The sequence below is a fragment of the Hippichthys cyanospilos genome, chromosome 14, assembly GCF_059441005.1.
Source record: "Hippichthys cyanospilos isolate Australia breed blue-spotted pipefish chromosome 14, RoL_Hcya_1.0, whole genome shotgun sequence".
In the NCBI taxonomy this organism is placed as follows: Eukaryota; Metazoa; Chordata; class Actinopteri; order Syngnathiformes; family Syngnathidae; genus Hippichthys; species Hippichthys cyanospilos.
Genome location: NC_142382.1, coordinates 5,896,508 through 5,915,523, shown reverse-complemented (window position 1 = coordinate 5,915,523; position 19,016 = coordinate 5,896,508). Strand labels below are relative to the sequence as shown.

Below are 19,016 nucleotides of genomic sequence, written 5' to 3'. Positions count from 1 at the left end.
GACAAATTGGACACAACAGTAGACAAATAAATAGCCTGGATCTCCTGAAGTTCTGGAGGGCGAAGCATCCATTTCAAATGACATAAGCTTCCTTCTGGTAAATGTCTTGTCAGAGTTATGATCCATATCCAAGCACATGATAGGAAATTGAATTAAATGTGACCTTCATCCAAACTGCTCGCGTAGTATGTGAAAAAGTCTATTTTATCAACTTACCAATTCTCATTTGCCCTTCCGCAAAAAAGGACGAGGTGACACTCAATCATATGTCAACAACGCCCCACGTCTTTTTTTTTTTTTCATTTTAAAATACTCTGATGCACTTTTTTTTTTTTTTCCTAGAGGAAACATTACGTAATTAGCGTGATGCGGCCTAGCTTGAGGCTCGTGCCTGCCCCGCAGTCACGTGCGTCCAAATGTGGACGGCCAGCTGGCAACACCACAAAACAAATGAATCAAGGGGAGTGAGATGGCTATAAATCGTGTGTGGGTGTGGGGGTGTATTCCGTCAAGGTGGACGTGACCCCTCCTGCTCCATCTCTTGCACGCATCTGCTTTGTGAATCCGCGCGGTCACGCGTCTCATCACAAATTATTGTTTTTGTCCAGCTTGCTATTTGACTTCCCGTTTGTCGGGATTATAATTCCCACTTTATAGAGAGGTGGTTCTCAAACGGGGGGACTAGTACCCCTGGGGGTACGTGAAGGAACTCCAGGGGGTACTTGACAAACATGCAAAAATGCTTTAAAAGAATTATTGAATTAATTAGTTGTTTCAGGAAAATATCAGTTCGGAAAACAAATTTCATGTTCGGTCGGTTATTCAATTTTATTGTCGTCAATAGAAAGATTCTCCCCTAAACTAGAATGGTTCGACCCGATATGTCATGTGCCACCTCTCGTCACCTGTCATTATTTATTTTTGTGAACATATCTCTACGATGCTCCCAAAAGTTTATTATTTTTCTATGGACAAATGTTTATTTATAATTATTTGTTTTTCAGAACAGGTCTGACATTTTATTTTGATTTTTTTTTTTTTTTTTGGGGGGGGGGGCGGCAAAAATGTATTAATCCACAAGTTAATGATTTATTTTTTGTGAACAGATCTCTACTGCAACACCAAAACAGGACACTTTATGTTTGATATTTTTCTGTGGACACATTTTTATTTATTATTATTACTTTTTAGAACAGGTCTAACACTGTATATTGACTTGATATTGATTGATAATTAATTTAATGATGCATTTTGTGAACAGATCTCTACTGTGTCCCCAAAAGGTAAATATTTTACTGTGGACAAATACTATATATATATATATATATATATATATATATATATATATATATATATATATATATATATATATATATATATATATATATATATATATCATGCCACACTTTCAAATGTATAAGAAACTGAAGACCGTGGAAGTATTTTTGGCATTTTTTCTTCTGATCTGTGAAATGTAAGAGAGCGATGAAAAAAATCAAACGTTTGAGCCACCTTGCCCTCTCATCTGGCAGCAGAAGAAGAAGCAGGAGGAGGAGGTAGAGGTGTGAACGTTCTGAGGAGACAAGTGTGAGCTAGTGGCCTGCAGGAACTTAACATGTTTCACATCACATCAAACAGAAGAGACTGAAAGTGTCCTAGTTATTTAGTTCATATCTATCAAAAATCCACGTGAGAATGTATCATAAGGAATGGGCAACAAATCAGCAAACATTGGATTCTATCTGCCGAAAGAAGTCAAAATATAATACGGAAGAACGCCCAGTATTTTCAGAGACCCTAAAAATTGAGAAGTCCATGTTGGTTTTGAATGAGTAGGCCAAATGCACCTTCAGTAGAAACGACTGAGATGGGTGCAATACCACAAGTCCCCAGCAGAGAGCAAACTTCATGGAAGGTGGAAGTTAGTATTGGGTGGAGGCAATAGATCATTTGTAATTTTTGACGTTCAAAAATGTTGGAAATAATTAGCATGAGGTCACAAGATGGGGCATGATTAAAGCCGGGAAGAAACATTTTCGTGTGGGCGGAGTCAAACATGCGTCAGTGGTGCACTCGGAGGACTTCCTGAAAGGGGCGTGGCAGCCGGCAGCCACGCTGAGAGGTGAGTCACGTGGCTTACGTCGCAGCCAAAGTAATTCATATTTCAAAATAAATTGCGTCTAAGGTGATGTATCATACATACATCTATCGTAAACTGTCCAGTGATTCTATTATTAGCTTGTATTATGTCGGGTTTTTTTTTCATCACATTCCACTTGCATGTTATATTTGGAGCCATAGTTTTTACCTGTTATTGTTACCCTAAATAAAATATATATTCACACACAGGTTACATATTTAAATCTTGTCCAATCCACTTATCATTACATCAAAGGCTCTTCACATCAAAGCGAAAGCATTGAAAGATTACTCTAGGGAGCTGAAATTTCACCCAGATGGTGACAACATCTCAAAGTTCAACATGAGCTCCACTTTGTTATCATACTAGCAGGAGTGTGCCATTCCATGGCTAAAATACCGTCAGGATGATGCGGAAGAAAGTTAACGACCGATAAATGGTCCAAATACCACACAAGGGTTAAATAAAACGTCATTTACTAGCAAGACTAAAAATGATCGATCCTCACTTATCTCCAACCCCACAAGATGCATGCGCGCAGAAGGAGCGAGGACAGAGGAAAGGTGATAAAGAATAGAAGACGGAGACTGCTGATGCACGTTCTTTTGCCGTTATTGAGGTGAAGCACATTAAGTGAAACGGATGGGTGGGTGATGGAAAAGAGGCAGAAGAGGGGGAAGAGCTCACATGGCAAAGCACATGCTCCTCACTGGGCCTTTCTCATTAGGAAGTGTCATGCGTGTAATGTCAAGGGAATAAATCATGTTTGTTTACATACAGGTAAAAAAAAAAAAGAAAACCTTCTGAGCTCTACGCTGACATTTGTGTCCGACTCCCTTTCTTTTTTATGAACCGTTCTAAGTGCGTTAATGTACAAACTCCAATTATATCAAGTTGTAAGAAATAAATTGCAAAATAAATAGTTTTAGTGCATCGCATTGAATTACTAAAGCTATTAAACTTCCTGTTAGGTTTGTTTGCAAGAGCAACAGCATTGTTGGCCCTGGGTCACTTTGACCCGTGGCGTATTTAGTTGAATGTGTTTGAAATGTGTGTCATCCAAATTAAATATTTCGGTTTCAGCTGTAATAATATCTCGGGTTACTATGACACTAAAGTGAGTTGAATTTCTCAAAAGTGTCAATAACTGAGTTTCTTTTGTGGAAAACCACTCACAAAATAACAAAGGCAATACTCAATTTATAAATGTGTGTTAGGTTTATTTCCCTGGAATGGTAATGATATTCTGGGTCACTTTGACCCGGGGTCATGTGTAATTATACAAAACCTCCATAAACATATTTTTTGTGTGTGAGTAATCCTTCTCACCAAGACCTCTTGTGATTCAATTTTTTTTTTTTTCGTCCCAAGCAATAATATTCTTGGGTCATTTTGACCCGGGGTCTTGTGTAATCATCCAAAACATTCCAAAAATCGTATAGTGTGAGTAATCCTTCTAACTAATAAATCTTATGATATATATATATATTTTTTTTCTCGTTCCTGGATCAATTTGACCGCGGTTTTGCTCAATTGTCAAAAAAGTTGCAAACATGTGAAAAGCATTGTATCAAAAATGGTAAATTGTTTACAAATGCCATTTTTAATCCATATGTTGATACAAAAGCCAAGCGCAAGTCTTGGACTGAAATCTACATTCAACATTCATTGACCCACAACATAACAGGAGGGTTAATCTTTGTCATTTTATGCGTTCGTTGTGACACTTTTTTTTTTTTTTAAATAGAAATGATCAAATCGTGGTTTGAAGGATGTACAATAGCGCCCTCACCCACAGATCATTTTGTAAAAATAAAATCGTTTTCTTGTTGCTGAGCTATAAAAGATGTAATATAATATTGACCACAAGATGGCAGACATCTCTCACAAACACCTCCAATCTGGCGTCCGCACCTGAGCCAATAATTGAAAAAGAAGAAGACACGCCTCACTTGTCATGGTCGCCATTATATCGATTTCAGAAGTAGATAAACATTTGTGTTCTGCAAAAACGTGAATATTTTCAATGCTTGAGAGTGTTTCAAATGCGTATGCGGTCTTAATTGGACATTGTGATGGACTCTCCTGACATAGAAGGACACATCCAGGACCTACTGCACTATTAACACAGGTGAGTGAACCACACAATTCATTTGGATTTAGATCAAAACAGTAAAATGGATATAAAATCCGATAACAGTTTCCTCCACACGATTTTTTAAATGCATAATGAACGTCTTTTTGGGTCTTTTAATGTTTTGCAACACTCAATATATAAATTGCAGGCAATACACTTGATTGTTTTAAAATACTTTAGCGTTAATTTAACTTTAAAGTTAAACTTTCAAGTTAAAAAATAAAATAAAAACGCACCAAGCAGCGACAGCGTTTGAACGTCTGTGTAGGAACGAATTTCTTGAAATGATTACAGAATTACTGGGTTAAATATAAACGTTCAAAACTTAGCTTTGTTTGTTTGTTTGTTAGAAGTGTTGCGTTTGTCCTCACCGGGGTTTCGTTTCGTAAAATACACCCTGTGAATGAATGAAAAACAAACAAACTTTTTTTTAGCTTGTTTATTTTGTTACAAAAATATCAAAGAAAGTTGTAAGGTAAACCTGCAACAGATATGGTCGTAAATCCAAATCCTTGTAGTACAGGTTGATTTAATTTTATTTGCAATGAATAAAATAGTTTTTTGTTTACTGGTCTGACTTAAGAAGAAAGATTGCAAGAAAAATAGCCATGTAAACCTGCATTAGAAAAGGTTATGGTTTTAAAATGAAAATCTGAGACAGAGTGAAGCTGCGCTGCACTTACCCAACTGTGTTACTGTGCGTATATATATATATATATATATATATATATATATATATATATATATATATATATATATATATATATATATATATAAAATCTCCTTTGGACTGGCAGTGAATGGGTTTGCCCGGTTAAGATCATTGACGTCTCTCGTCGTCAATGGCAGTGGATGTGTTAGGAAAGACAAACTCATTCACTGCCATTAACAGTGATGTTAATCAAAGATCATTTTAACTGGCCTGGCAGTTAATGGGCAATCATAAATGCCATAAATTATACATTACATACCATGTTTTTTTTTTTTATATATCTCCATCATCCTACATAACAACAGGCTTAATCTGTTCATGTCTGTGAATGTAAGTGGACACAACAGAGCGCTGATAGGTGGTCAGGTCTGATCCCCTGCGCTTACGCAACACCCTTCTATAGATTGCATAAACTTTCTTCCTAAAATATTGCCCGGAGAGGACGTAGAGCACAGGGTTGAGGGCGCTGTTGAGTACGCCGAGATAGGCCGAGACCTGCCCCCCGACGTTCAGAGCGTCGGACCACGCCGTAACGTCCAGAACGTGGATGTCGCAGAGGGTGTCGAGGAAAGTGAAGACCTGGTAGGGCCCCCAGCAAAGGATGAAGAGCAGAGTGACGGCGTACAACAAAACCGAGGCTTTGGTGTCGTTGACATCCTGAAGACCTACGCTTTCCTTTCTGTGTCGCAAAGCCTTGACGATAGCCGCGCTACTGGACACGATCACCAGAGCCGGGACGAGGAATCCGACGGCGTTCAGCAACACTTGGTTGGCTAACTTCCATGAGCTCCCGTGGCTGTAGTCCAAGACGCAGGCTGTCATCTGGAGTTCTTCAAAGTACGTCACCTTTCTGTGCAGCATCGTCGGCGTGCTGAGCGCGAGCCCGAAGATCCAGAGGAACACGCATATGATCTTAGCGTGCCGCGTCCGTCGAAGCCACCTGGCCTTCATCGTCCTCACGATGGCCAGGTAGCGATCGGCGCTGATCATGACCAACGTGTAGACGCTGGTGTAGAGGTTGACCGTCATCACGCAGTTGACCATCTTGCACAGGGTGTCTCCGTACGGCCAATGGAAACCGTTGAGGATGTTTGCGGCCCAGAAAGGGAGGCCGCATAGCAGGGCGAAGTCGGCCAGGGCCAAGTTGCCCAGGTAGATCTCCGCCACCGTCAGTCGATCCCTTTGCGCCAGAAAGACGCACAAGACAAAGGCGTTCAAGGTCAGACCCAGCGCGCATACTGTCAGGATGTACGGAGGGACGATGGTGCGGATGGTCACGAACTCCGTGGATGTGAGAGAGTCTGAAAGGCTGCTGTTTTCAGACCGCTCTGGTTCTAGCGTCACCAGCTCCATAGTCTTCTCCACAACAAAACACGGGAAATTCTACAAGTAATTCATGGTATGAACTGAGCACTTCTGTAAACGGGGAAAAAAAAATGTTAGTCACTGAAGCCGCCCTAAAAATGTTCACAATATCCTGTACTAAAACCCTCTTAGTCCCGAACTACCATAGTCCAGTCCACGATGACCTGTGTCCTGCATGTTTTATAAGTCTCTCGCAGCAGCACACCTGATTCAAACGATTAGCTCATCAGCGAGCTTCGTAATTGGCCAGATCGTTCGAATTAGGTGTGTTGCAAAGAAAGACTCGGAAAACATGGACAAAGAGCATCGTGGATTGGATTTTGAAGATTTTAATAGTAGGGATTCGGCATAGGTTGATAGCAGATTCTGATGGTAGGATAAGCTTGAGCAAAAATATTAGTGTCCCATGGTGTATTTATTTTCCATTGGACACAATCTATTTCTGATGCGTAACAAAACCTGGTTTATGTCACAGAGATTAGTTTTGAGTCATTGACGAAAATACGATTTTTCGATAGAGATGTCCATTTTGGGTTTTCCACAGAAACAACCTAATTAAGGTCGCGACTTCTGTTTCCCAGCAGCCGAAGGAGTCAAATTATAATGGAAGTGTATGAAAATAAGGAATTAATAGAGGATAGATACCATTAAAAGATGAATGTGGCAAAACTTTAAGAACGTTTTTCTCAAAATGAGGGATTTCAACGTGGCAACGTTCAAATTGCTGTAACTTAGTCAGTTTCTGAGATACCTCCATGTGTTGTATAGATTTATAAAGGGAAATAAGCGTAGAATTAGAATAGATCCATATCTCAATTTGAATTTTCAGAAACATGAGCATGATTTTGTCAAAACGCACCGCTTTTTTTTAAACAATAATTGAAAATAAAATTGAAGTTTTAAAATAAAGTAAATCTTCTTGTTTTTAATTTAATAAAAATATAGCAATTGCCATCTAATTATTTTCAGAAGCGGCTTGTTATGTCAACTCTGCAAGCACAAGTGATAGCATGTCACTTCCACGAATGTCCACAGTGAGGCACACTAGAGTTTGAAAACAAATCCTGTAAAAATAATGATGTGATATAGTCTCAAAATAAACTTCAAATGTTATCAGCTGTAACCCTTAAAATTATACAGAAAGCAAGTTTGTTTGACTAGTATGAGTGTAAATTTATGTTTCTGATTACATTTGTCTTTTTTTTTATCCATCTTGTAAGATCCAAAAAGAGTGTGCTAAGTGTCATAACTTGATTTCGATTAGGAACACTTTAGAAAGTCATCTCCCAGAATTTAGCGACATCATCAAAATTTAGCGAATTTATTGGTTTCGACACGCAAACGTGTTATGTGCGCCAGCATTGTTCTGAAGTGGTTAAGACAAAGATCTCCTTATCCTCCATGCGCGCCAAGAAGGTTAAAAAAAATGCCATCCAATTATTTTTAAAGAGGCAGTGTGTTGAGTAAACACAACCAGTCAAATTCTGCTTCATTTAATGAGCACATTGCAAATATTTACATGTACGTGACGTTAATTGTTTTTAAGTTATATACGGTTATTTGACCAGTCCAGCCAGCTTGAGGGTACATTTTCCTCTGAGGCCCCAGAGCTAAAATAAATTTGACACCCTTTATTTAAACCATAAATACCACAAACTCAGTCACTTTAATACAAATTAAAACTCATTTTAAGGTAATCCTTTATAACAATGTATATTACTCATATATTTTGAAAAAAAAAGTGTGGCAAGTGTGAAATAATGAAAAATAGAAACTGTTTAGCAATAAGGAGATCTAGCCTGAGCCTTCTACAAGCTTGACTGAATAATTATTTAGGTTAAGAATAACTATCATATTATAAGTGATGCCAACTCAAGTTTAGCATTTTCACTTCCCAAAATATTAGCCCCTGTGATTTAGTCATGCGTTTGAATTTATGACTTAATAAGCTGACTCATTCATCAGATGTTTCCTCTTCTCAATCACATGATACCTATAAATATTCTCCAAACGTCCGGTGTTATATCCCGGTCAGTAAAAATAATTTTAAAAATACTCACCATAGTCATCAAGCAGCTGATATGTGTTCACACGGCGTGTGGAAGGAACTGGAACGTCTTTGTATACAGAGCGGCATTCTTGCACCTCCCGATACAGCAGCTTGTTTATGAACAGCCCCCAAGTCCTGAATTACTGCACGGCCCTAAATGGAGAAAGGCTCATAGTGCATCAAATGTGCTCCGTTTATCAAACTTTAAAGAAAACTGCTCAGTTGCATATGGCAAAAGAATGTAGTATTTTCTCACCTAAAGATGACAAATGACATATTAATCATTTGCAGTGCTCAAAATGTATGATGACGCTCCCTGGAATGTGTGGACTCGTTGCGTTGCAAACTTGATCGACAGCAAATGTGCGTTAACTGAAAGAATGTCCGAAGGCCCGATCCAGTGTATGGTACAGCATTTGGGATTTAGCGACATCTTGTGGTTATGATGGAGATTGCACCTTGATTTCCTTTAAACCAGTGCTTCTCATTCATATTTTGCAATGCACCCCAGAGGAAAGTAACCCCCCACTCGACAATTATAAATACGATAATATCAGTAAAATAATTATAAATAATATATATAAATAATTGCAATTAATTGAATCATTAATTATTATAGTTATCAACTACTTTTTTACAGTGTTATGCAGATTAGCGGCTGGTCCAGTGCTTCCCAATTATATTTTGCTAAGCCCCCCCTCTAGGAAAGAGAAAGAAAGAAACGTTTGCCCCCCCCCCCCCCCCCACACACACACACACACACAAAGGTTAAACTATTTTTTTTACAGCGTTTATGCGGGTTACAGTTTAGTCTAAAACAGAAAAAAATAGCATCAACGTCCCTGAAAGCTTTTGAAAGCAGCTTTGCACATTTTGTTATTTTCTCAGTCGCCATTATGACGTGACGCAACAAAATAATGACCAAGTTGTTTCCAAACTTTTGACTGGTACTGTATACCCTAAACCTTTTAATAAGTCAAGCATTATAAAAACAATGTTAACTTCAAGAAAAACAAAACAAAACAAAGCAAACAAAACAATGTTTACCTGTCAAGAATTAACATAGCAAATCACTTTGTTTACAAAGTTTTATACCGGACGCCTTTTCTGACACAACCCACTCGTTTTCTGTAGGAGGTTTTGTTTGCTTGTCTCGTTTAGTGTGTGGTCATGCAGATTAGGTCAGGGAGTTTGATATACTCCGTTTGTTTCTGTCTACTGTAATGAATCTACATTGGAAAATGCAGTTAGGCGGAATGAACTTTGAGTGGGGACAGACGCATAAAAACACAAACAATTAAAGATGGAACCGATGACAGTTGTAAAACGCTACCGGTAATGCTAATGATTTAAGACTTCACATGAGCCCACAAAATACCTTCTCCTGGCACAAGTCATTATATGTTATATGATGTTGAAGATTTTTTCGTTTATTTGGAAGATATTGAAACAAATGAGATGCATAAACAGCTTTAATGCACGTTCGGTATTTTTACACTACAGTTCTAAAAATAAATACAAATCGAATGTTACCTGGCGTGATTACATTAATAAATGATCGAATACGTACATTGATCTCATACAAGCAACGGTACAGAAATAGTGCATTATTGTGAAACATTGGAAAAATACAATCCATTTTTTTTCTCCTTTGTGGTCACCTGATCTACTTCAGTGGTGTAGTCCACAAGCCTGGCATTTGTGGTTCAAGGCCCACTGCCTTTATGGTATTCGGTGCCTTTATTTTGGGGAGTGTCAGTGCACCCTCCCACAGGCCTCTGAGTCAACACTGAGCGGGTTGCTTGATTGTGGTGTCGCGGAAAAACAGAAGAATTAAAAAAAACAGCATGATGGCGCGTCACCGCTGGAAACTTTGTCAGTGGACAGTGAGTCATCGCCTGCTCTTAGGTTTAAATGCGTTTCAAGACATATACGAGGACTCGGGAGACAGTAAAGTTGAAATGATTGCAGCCACGTGAATATGTACTGGCTTCATAGCACCCAGACAGATTTTACAATCGCGAGCAGCTCATTTGCACTTTCATGCTGGCAGCAAAGTTGGATTTTACAGTGTCTTTGTGAAGAAAAGAAAAAAAATATATACACATATACATAGAAAGGAGAAACAGAATGGCATCGCTCATACAGAATGAATGTGGAAAGTGGGGTGTGAAAATTTTGGCATGTTCATTTTATTCCATGGTGATCCTAATGGGTGGAATATTTCGAATTTCAAATCTGCTTTCAAGAGTGATTAGGGATTTTTTTGTGGGAAATTTGGGAAAATGTAGAATTGAATTGGAAATTTAGGTACTCAAATGAATATTTTTTTGTGGTTATTGTAAAGGTGAAATGTTGAATTTTTGGTCAGTTGGAATTTTTAGCAAGTTTACATTTCAACTGTGAACGGTGTAAATGTGTATGAATGAGACAATGCGATATATAAACAACAACCCTTGGGTAGAATTTTGCCTCATTGGGAATGAATGGGGAAATTTCAGGTGAAAAATGGAAAATTATGTCAAAACCTTGAATATTTCAAACGAGAAAAATACTAGCCCATATGGCATGAATATTTGACCTATGTTGAAATTAGATTGAGGTGGTTTAAATGAATAACATGTGAGGGGATGTGTGTCAAAAAGTATGAGTAATGAAAAAAACAAAACAAAAAAAGCTCAATAAAGCTGAGATGAGTTTCTGTTTTTGGGCGCCGTCACCACCCCTCGGTGACCGCGATGTTTCTCCACCCCGACTGATTAGATTTTTACGTAAACGTCCTGAGTGTTGCAGAAGTATTTGAACGCGTGGAAACTGTGGTCACGCTACTGACGGGCCACTGCTTGCACACTTCATGTGCCTTTTTCCGAAAGTTTTTTCCAACAATGACATACAATATGGGGTTGATGATGCTGTTGAAAAAGGCCAAATAATCAAAAAATTGGCTGCAAGTGTCTACGGTAGCTTCCAGGTGACACCCTGCTATCACATTGGCCTTCAGTAGCACATCCAGCACTGTGATGATGTGAAACGGTATCCAGCAGATGAGAAAGGCAACCAAGACGACCAAAATGAGTGTGGTGGCCTTGTGCTCCCCCTTCTCAGTGTTGAATCCCTCTATGGAACGTTTGCTTAACGCTTGGATGATCTTGACGGTGCAGAATGAGATAATGGCAATCGGGATGACGAAGCTAATGCAAATTAGCATCACGTCGCAGAGCAGCATGACCGAGCGGCTCGGGAAATCCAAGATGCAGGCGTTTACGTCATATTCGGGGATGTACTTGACCATCCTGAAGACCAAGATCGGGGTGCCCAAGATCAAGCTGAAGCCCCACACTAGCACGCAGCCCAGTTTGGCGTACTTTGGTCGACGCATCCTCCCGTAGGACATGGGGTGAACTAGCGCCACGTAGCGATCTATGCTCACCAGTACCAGGAAGTAGATACTGCTGTAGGCGTTCATCTGGATCCCCGCGTTGACCACCTTGCACATGGGCACGCCGAAAGACCACTCGAAACCGTTAGCGATATTGACGGCCCAAAAGGGGAGACAGCACACCAGGACCAGGTCGGCCACCGCCAGGTTGCTCAGGTAGATCTCGGCCACCGTGCAGGCCTTCTTGTGAAGGCAGAACACCAGCAGCACAAAGGCGTTCAGCAGGACTCCCAGGACTGCGACCACCCCCAAGTAAATGGGCTGGCTGCTGGTTAGCGCGTGCCATACGTTTGGATCGATGCAGTTCTTGTTACTCGTATCGTTATGGCTTCCGTTAGAAAACGTGGTGTTCAGCGCGGGTATTCTGCAGGGAAAGGAAATTGACATTTAAAAACAAATGTCCAGTGCATCTGCAGCGTTTCGGAAACCGACTACTACTCAATTATGACACTACTATGAGCATGGATGAAATATGTATGAAACTTGCTCAACTTTGACTCAGCTAACTCCTCAACATTCCACTAAGCACTCCAACATTTTGCGTCTGTTGTACAATGACTGAACCCTGTTCCTATGCCAGATTTACGGATTAAACCACATCATGGTTTTGCTTTGGTTCGGGTTCAGTTAGTTTCTGAGCCCTCGCATAGCTCGAATGGATTAGTTTGTTGCTAGCTAGTGTGTGAAAATGTGATGAGTGTCAGGCGGTTCGGGTGCAGTTACATTTGTGGTTCTAACCTCAAAAATAAATACGCAGCTAACCACTAACCCAGTGGTTCTCGATTATTATTTTTTTTATGCAAAGGAGCCATATTAGAGCTTATTAAATAACTGGATCCAACTGTGTTTTTGGTTTATAAAACCAAGCTTATAAAAGCTCGGGGAGCCTCTTTTGAGAGACAACATGCACAGCTATTCTTGCAGGGAGCGGAGACACGACACAGCATTGTTGACAGATGGTTCTTGCTCTAATTGTCTCTCATTCAAAATGTAATTTTTTTATGTCCTGATTGATCGATGAAACTGATGTCCAAAAACCCACTGTCAACAACGCCGTGTCATGTCCCTGCCTCCTATTGGCAAGTATGGATTTGTGCGTGTTGTCTCGACAAATAGGTTACCCTAGCGTTCATAAGCTTGCTTTTATACAAACAGCGAAACCAACAACACCTTTCAATGGAGATTTTCTTAAGAAACCGCATATATTTTTCTTTCTCAGCAACATAGGCACACTTTAACCAAACCCCAATCGTAAACCTTGAACCTACACCCCAAATTTAAAACGATGACCCAAATGAACGGAAACCCTAAACTATCATTCCTTGGCCAATTCTTAAATGAAAATCGTGCTGCTTTACTCTAAACCCTGAAGTTGAACAATTGTTGAAGGATTCTGAATGAAAAGTAGAGCTGAAATATTTAGAAAAATAATTGAATTGTAATTTTTTTTCTCACTACTGTGATTTACTACACAGTAATTATTTCTCTGGGTGCACAGAACATATTATGGTAAAGACATTTGTTTTTGACCTCCGCTTTAAGGCACATGTTACATTACCGTGTCAACCTCAGTATCGTACTTAGTCGTGTAGTGGGGTGTTTTTGTATAAACACCAATTCTTTTGAGCCACATATACTGTAACGTATCATGCACTACGTATGTCCAAGCCATATAAAACAATAGATCGGAATTAGCTCCAGTAAATGAGCAACTGGCTGGGATCTGCCGACTGTAATTACCTACAGGGGGGTTTAAATTGGGTCCGGCACATTATGAGATGTCGTGCTGCTCGTCCGGCAATCTGTTTTGCTCTAGGCTATTAAGACCATATCACCAGCAATACAGAAAAAAAAACAAAAAAACACTTGACTTTAACCCCTGTGCGGCATTTTGTACAATGCTTTGATTTTTACATTAAAGGGTTCTCACATCAAAAGGAAAGCATTCAAAAATAGACACCAGGGAGCTGAAATTTCATCCAGATGGTGACATGTCAAATTTGAAATTTGCACGACCTTAGTTATCTTAGTTATCACTTTTTACCAGAGTTTTCTTTATTTTCATAACATTTCAACTATATTCTTGTTCAAATCTTTACATCAAAAGCATTGAAAGTAGACTGTCGGAAGCTGAAATCTCACCCAGATGGTGACAACTTGTCAAAATTCAACATGGCACGAGTACGTAGTTATTACTTTACCAGGAGTGTGCCATCCCTTGGCTAAAATACTGCGAGAATTATGTGGAAGAAAATGACCCAAAACTGGTCAAAATATTGCGCAAGGATTTTTTTTTTTTCATCTACGTAAAAATCAAAATGTCTTTTGTAAAATGAATCTTTTTCACAATATTTGTTGTAATATTATGGTACTCTTTACCCTTGTGCGGTATTTTGTCCAATATTTGATCTTTACAGCAAAGTCATTTCACATCAAAGGGAAAGCATTGAAAAATGACACCAGGAAGCTGAAATTTCTCCCGGATGGTGACAACATGTCAAATTTCAATATGGCACAACCACTTAGTTATCGCACCAGCAAGAGTTTGACATCCCTTGGCTAAAATACTATGTGAATGATATGGAACAAAACGATCCAAAAATGGTCCAAATACTACATAAGGGTTAAGAAAGTAAATTTCACAAGTGGTTCACTTTCAATGAAGAATCATGATTGACTCATTTCCTTAACAACTAAAAGCTTTTTCCTAAACCAGGTGATTAAAAATAAAATCACTCACTGTGCAATATTACTAGTAGGCAAGAAAAAATGTCACTAGAATAAAATAGTAATTGTCGCTAAAAGGAATTTGAATGGAAAGGTTTGATGCAGTCGTCTTAAAAAACTATTCTGTTGACAAAAGTTAATTTTTTTTCATAAAACATTCTTTTTTTTGCATTGATTATAAAGTACGAAGTGTCCTCAGTCAGAAGCAGTGTACAAAGTAAATATGATGAAAATGTGAAAGGTTTACCTTGTAGTCTGAAGCGCCATTTGCCCCTGCGGATGGTCCGTCCAGATGTGAAATGTGCAGATGTCCGCCCTCGCACTCGTACGAGCTTCCCCTTCCACTTCTCCGCCCCGTTTCGCCTCTGACTTGCTCTTTTCAAGGAAACTGGAGCTGAAGTGATGTCAGCCAAAAAATATATTACTTCACTCTGCCGTTTTTCCGGTGTTTTTTTATTTCATTTTTTTTCTCACTGTAAGATCATGTCTGCGTTTTTGGTTTGTTACTCTTTGTACATTTCACGTTCTTGCGGATTGGTATTTTTAAACACATTTAAAAGTGTATTTTATTTATTCTGCCGATTTCAGGTGTAAAAAAATTGATATTGTGTCAAAGGTTAATTTGACAAATACAGTATTTTTTATTTAAAAGTAATACATTTAAAAGCCCATTTTACCATTTGCTGTCGTCTGAATCGGACATCACATGCGCTCAAGACCACAACCAATCATGACTCATCTTGCAAACGTCTCATGACCAAACCTAGAAAACAGGTGATAAACAGTCATATTTCTACATTCATCCATTTTACATAGGCACTCATCCTAATAGTAACCAAATTAATTTGAGACAGAATATTAACGGATTACTAAACTTGTTTAGCCATTTTCAGCAAGAAAAAGTTCATATTTTGGCTGTATTTAATTTTGATCATGTATGTATGTATGTGTGTGTGTATGTGTGTGTGTGTATATATATATATATATATATATATATATATATATATATACACACACACACTTTAGGTAATTCAGTATTAAAGTAATCAATTATTCTAATTACTAAAGTAATATAGTACTTTACTACTATATTAGTAATTTAGTACCAATAGTAATTGATTACTTGAGGTACTTAAGTAATAGATTACGTTAGTGCTTTGTTCATTTCGTACCAGCCATTTTTACACCCTCTATTAGCCAAACACTTGGGGGGAAAAATAAGTTGTATGTCTGCTTAAACATTGGTTTCTAGAAAAAATAACATTTTACCGTTGAAAATAATTATATAAAGCCCCTAATCTCATGAATATTGGCGAGTGTTGGCCATTAGCCACTTTCAGAAGTAAAAAGTTAATATTTTATTTATCATCAATTTAATAGGATAATTATTTTTCATGAACAATTCAAAACACGTTTTGCCACTTGCTGTCAATTGAAAATCACATCACTTACTCAGGTTTTGGTAACAACCAATCACGGTGCACCTTTTTACTGAGTTTGATTTGGTCACGTGATGTCCACAAGCTGAGCCTTGATTGGTTGTTACCTCGACTACATGCAATGTCATTTTGAATCGACAGCAAGTGGAAATATAGTGTTTTAAAAACATTAAATTGTAAGGGGAACATAATTCAGCTATCAAATGAATTATAGACAAAATGTGAACTTATTTACCGCGAAATGGCGAAATGACATTCGTATCACTCTCAAAATTTGATTGTTGTCAAAATAAACGAACTATCGCTTAAACATTGGGCAGTATTTTGACCATTTTGGGTCTTTTTTTTTGGACCATTTTGGGTCACTCCTCGTATTTAACTTTGACATGTTATTTGAGTGAAATTTCAGCTCCCTAATGTCTGTTTTCAAAACTTTCACTTGGATTTGAAAGGATTTTGATGTAAAATCAAAAGGCTTGGAGAAAATACTGCACAAGGGTTGACTTTTACAATGCTAGGCTAAAACAATGGAGCCTTTGTTGTTCCAGTTTTGAAATATAATCATCATCCCTGGCTGAGTGCAGTTTTTCACATTTGCCCCTTTAACGATCTGGAGGTTAACATTTGAACGAGCAACACGGCAATTTGTGAGCTGCGCAATTGTCACAGCGCAGCTCATTAGGGCTAATGCACTCGCTCCCAAAAGACGTTTTTGCCAGTTAGCATTGATTGGTGTGTTTGAGAGAAGTGGATAGTGCGCCAAAAAACCCACCAGCATGGTCGTAACCAAAACCGCAAGAAACTGCGGATGCTTTTAAGATTTGAATGAATAATTGAGGGGCCGGTAGTGGCTCCAGAAAGTTCCGTCATAAGTACGGAAAGTGATGCCATTCTCTCGTAGCAATCTGAAAACGAAAAAAATCATTATTTACACTTGCCAATAAATGGCTTCCTCATGCGTTTCCTTCGGGATGGAGATAAGGAACACAATCACATGTCACGGTTGTGTTGAACATGGATGATTTAGGGTTTCAACAAAGCAATAACTTGTGGAATTTCCTGACTATCAAAGTGCACTGCAAAAATACCGGTTGAAAAGCAAAATACTGCCAGGGAAAAATCATTGTTCGTAGAGGAAGCTAGCGAAATTCAAACATTCATTTTTCTATATACTGTATTTCTTTTATGTCTACTTTTTTAAATTTATTTCTTGACTTGCATAATATCTTCTTAGATTTTTACGTCAAAACATTTCACATCTAACCCCATTGAAAGAAGATACTAGGGAGCTGAAATTTCACCCAGCTGGTGACAACGTGTCAATATGGCACGACCACCTAATTATCACACTAGCAGGAGTGTGATATACCTTGGCTAAAATACTGCCAGAATGATGTGGAAGAAAATGACATAAATGGTCAAAATACCACACTAGGAAATGTATTTTATTTTTCTTTAGATAAAAATTAAAAAGTCATGTAAGATTATTTTATTCACTTAAAATGTCCTTCAATCTTTTTTTTATTTATATATTATAACTATTTTATATATTATAATACTCTTGAAAGTATACTCATAAAATAAATCTGAAAAAACTTCTTGTATAATCATAATAATTCTTGGAAAATTATGGTATTATCTCAGGTACAATTGTACAACTGTTTTTATTTAATTAACTATTGTTCTATTGAATTATCAAAATGTCTCATAAATTTATTCACAACAAATTAATATTTTTCTTTAATGTTTAATTATATTAACTACATTGTATTATTTTATATTATTATTTTAGTAGTCCAACTTTGTTTTTGTAAAAAAAAAAAAAAAATCTTGTAATATTATGGTACTATTATTTTTTTGTATTAATCTAAATTTAATGTTATTCACATTTAATTGTATTTTTTTTATGTTACAAAAATATAAAAAAATTCTTAACTATGATTTTATTCGTAAATTTTATAGATAAAATTATATCAGGAAAAATATTCTTGAAAAATTATGACTATTCTTGGAAAATTGACTTAAGTGTTGCAGTTCTTTGGAAAAATCAGTGTCTCTTGTGAAATCAAATTTATCCACGTCAATTTTTTTTTAGTTGTTACAATATTGAAAATAATATATTCATAAAATAATATTTAGCTCTGACAAAACACTTTTGAAAAACCATGTAAAATAGTTTTTTATACTTTTTTTTTTTTTAAATGAAAGTACAGTGGCTGTTCATCTAAATTGCAATCGTTTTCTTTTTAAATAAAGTACCAACATATTTTGACTTTACATTTAAGAGGCAAAAATTGCGAAGCGGGGTCCGTTTTAGTTTGGAGAAAAACAGAAAGGAAAATGTTGGTATTGATCCTAGGAACACTCGTGCTTCTCCCGCTTAGCAACCTCTTGCACTGTTTACTCAATGTTCTGGCCGTGCGTTACCACGGTGAACTCCCATCTTGCTTTTGAGCCCAACCGCTACTGTCTCACGACGGATGGAACAAGACCACCGCTGTCATATATCTTTACCGATTTCCAAAAATATATGTTTTAAATTAACATAACTGACTGATAAAGCTTACAAACACGGTTCAGGTGTGTGGTACGTACTTACAAAAATGTCACCAATGGTGTGTCTTCTTCTTCTTTGTTTTCATTCTTGTAATTTTTCTCAAAAAGCTCTACCTTGACTGACCTCCTCAAGGTGTCTTCGGTTTCCTTTTTGCCACGGGGTTCCGGGATAAGTCCTGCCCGGTCATGTCGGAGGGAAGTTTCTTCGGGTTGGAGGCGAGCCAGCCAGGAGCGTAGCAAGACATTTTTCAATAGGTGGCTGAGCGTAAGCTCACGCTTGGTTTACCTCGAGCATTCGTAGTGATTCAATTTTACATACTGCCATTGTTGTCCCGTTTGTTCAAATCATGTATAAAAAAGCATAAGGACAAAAATCTCTTTGTTCTTCACAATTCTAAACTGTTTTTTTACTTTACTTTTTAACATCCATCCTTCCTTTCTTCCTTACTTC

The 19,016-nt window shown here is 37.8% G+C and overlaps 2 protein-coding genes across 3 annotated transcripts; both read right to left on the bottom strand.

Moving 5' to 3' along the window:
- Nucleotides 1–5,070: 5,070 nt before the first annotated feature.
- Nucleotides 5,071–8,497, bottom strand: bdkrb1 (bradykinin receptor B1). The gene is made up of 2 exons (XM_088433562.1): nucleotides 8,415–8,497; nucleotides 5,071–6,405 (listed from the first exon to the last, which is right to left on the bottom strand). The coding sequence occupies exon 2, from the start codon at nucleotides 6,340–6,342 to the stop codon at nucleotides 5,281–5,283; it is 1,062 nt and encodes a 353-aa protein (XP_088289688.1). The 5' UTR covers nucleotides 6,343–6,405; nucleotides 8,415–8,497; the 3' UTR covers nucleotides 5,071–5,280.
- Nucleotides 8,498–9,943: 1,446 nt separating this feature from the next.
- On the bottom strand, nucleotides 9,944–18,703 carry bdkrb2 (bradykinin receptor B2). 2 transcript variants are annotated; one of them, XM_088433271.1, is made up of 4 exons: nucleotides 18,609–18,703; nucleotides 15,248–15,333; nucleotides 14,818–14,964; nucleotides 9,944–12,207 (listed from the first exon to the last, which is right to left on the bottom strand). In XM_088433271.1, the coding sequence occupies exons 2-4, from the start codon at nucleotides 15,271–15,273 to the stop codon at nucleotides 11,172–11,174; spliced, it is 1,209 nt and encodes a 402-aa protein (XP_088289397.1). In that variant the 5' UTR covers nucleotides 15,274–15,333; nucleotides 18,609–18,703; the 3' UTR covers nucleotides 9,944–11,171. The 2 variants fall into 2 exon arrangements, with proteins under 2 accessions (XP_088289397.1, XP_088289398.1); XM_088433272.1 differs by lacking the exon at nucleotides 18,609–18,703 and having other exon boundaries at nucleotides 15,248–15,375.
- Nucleotides 18,704–19,016: the final 313 nt, after the last annotated feature.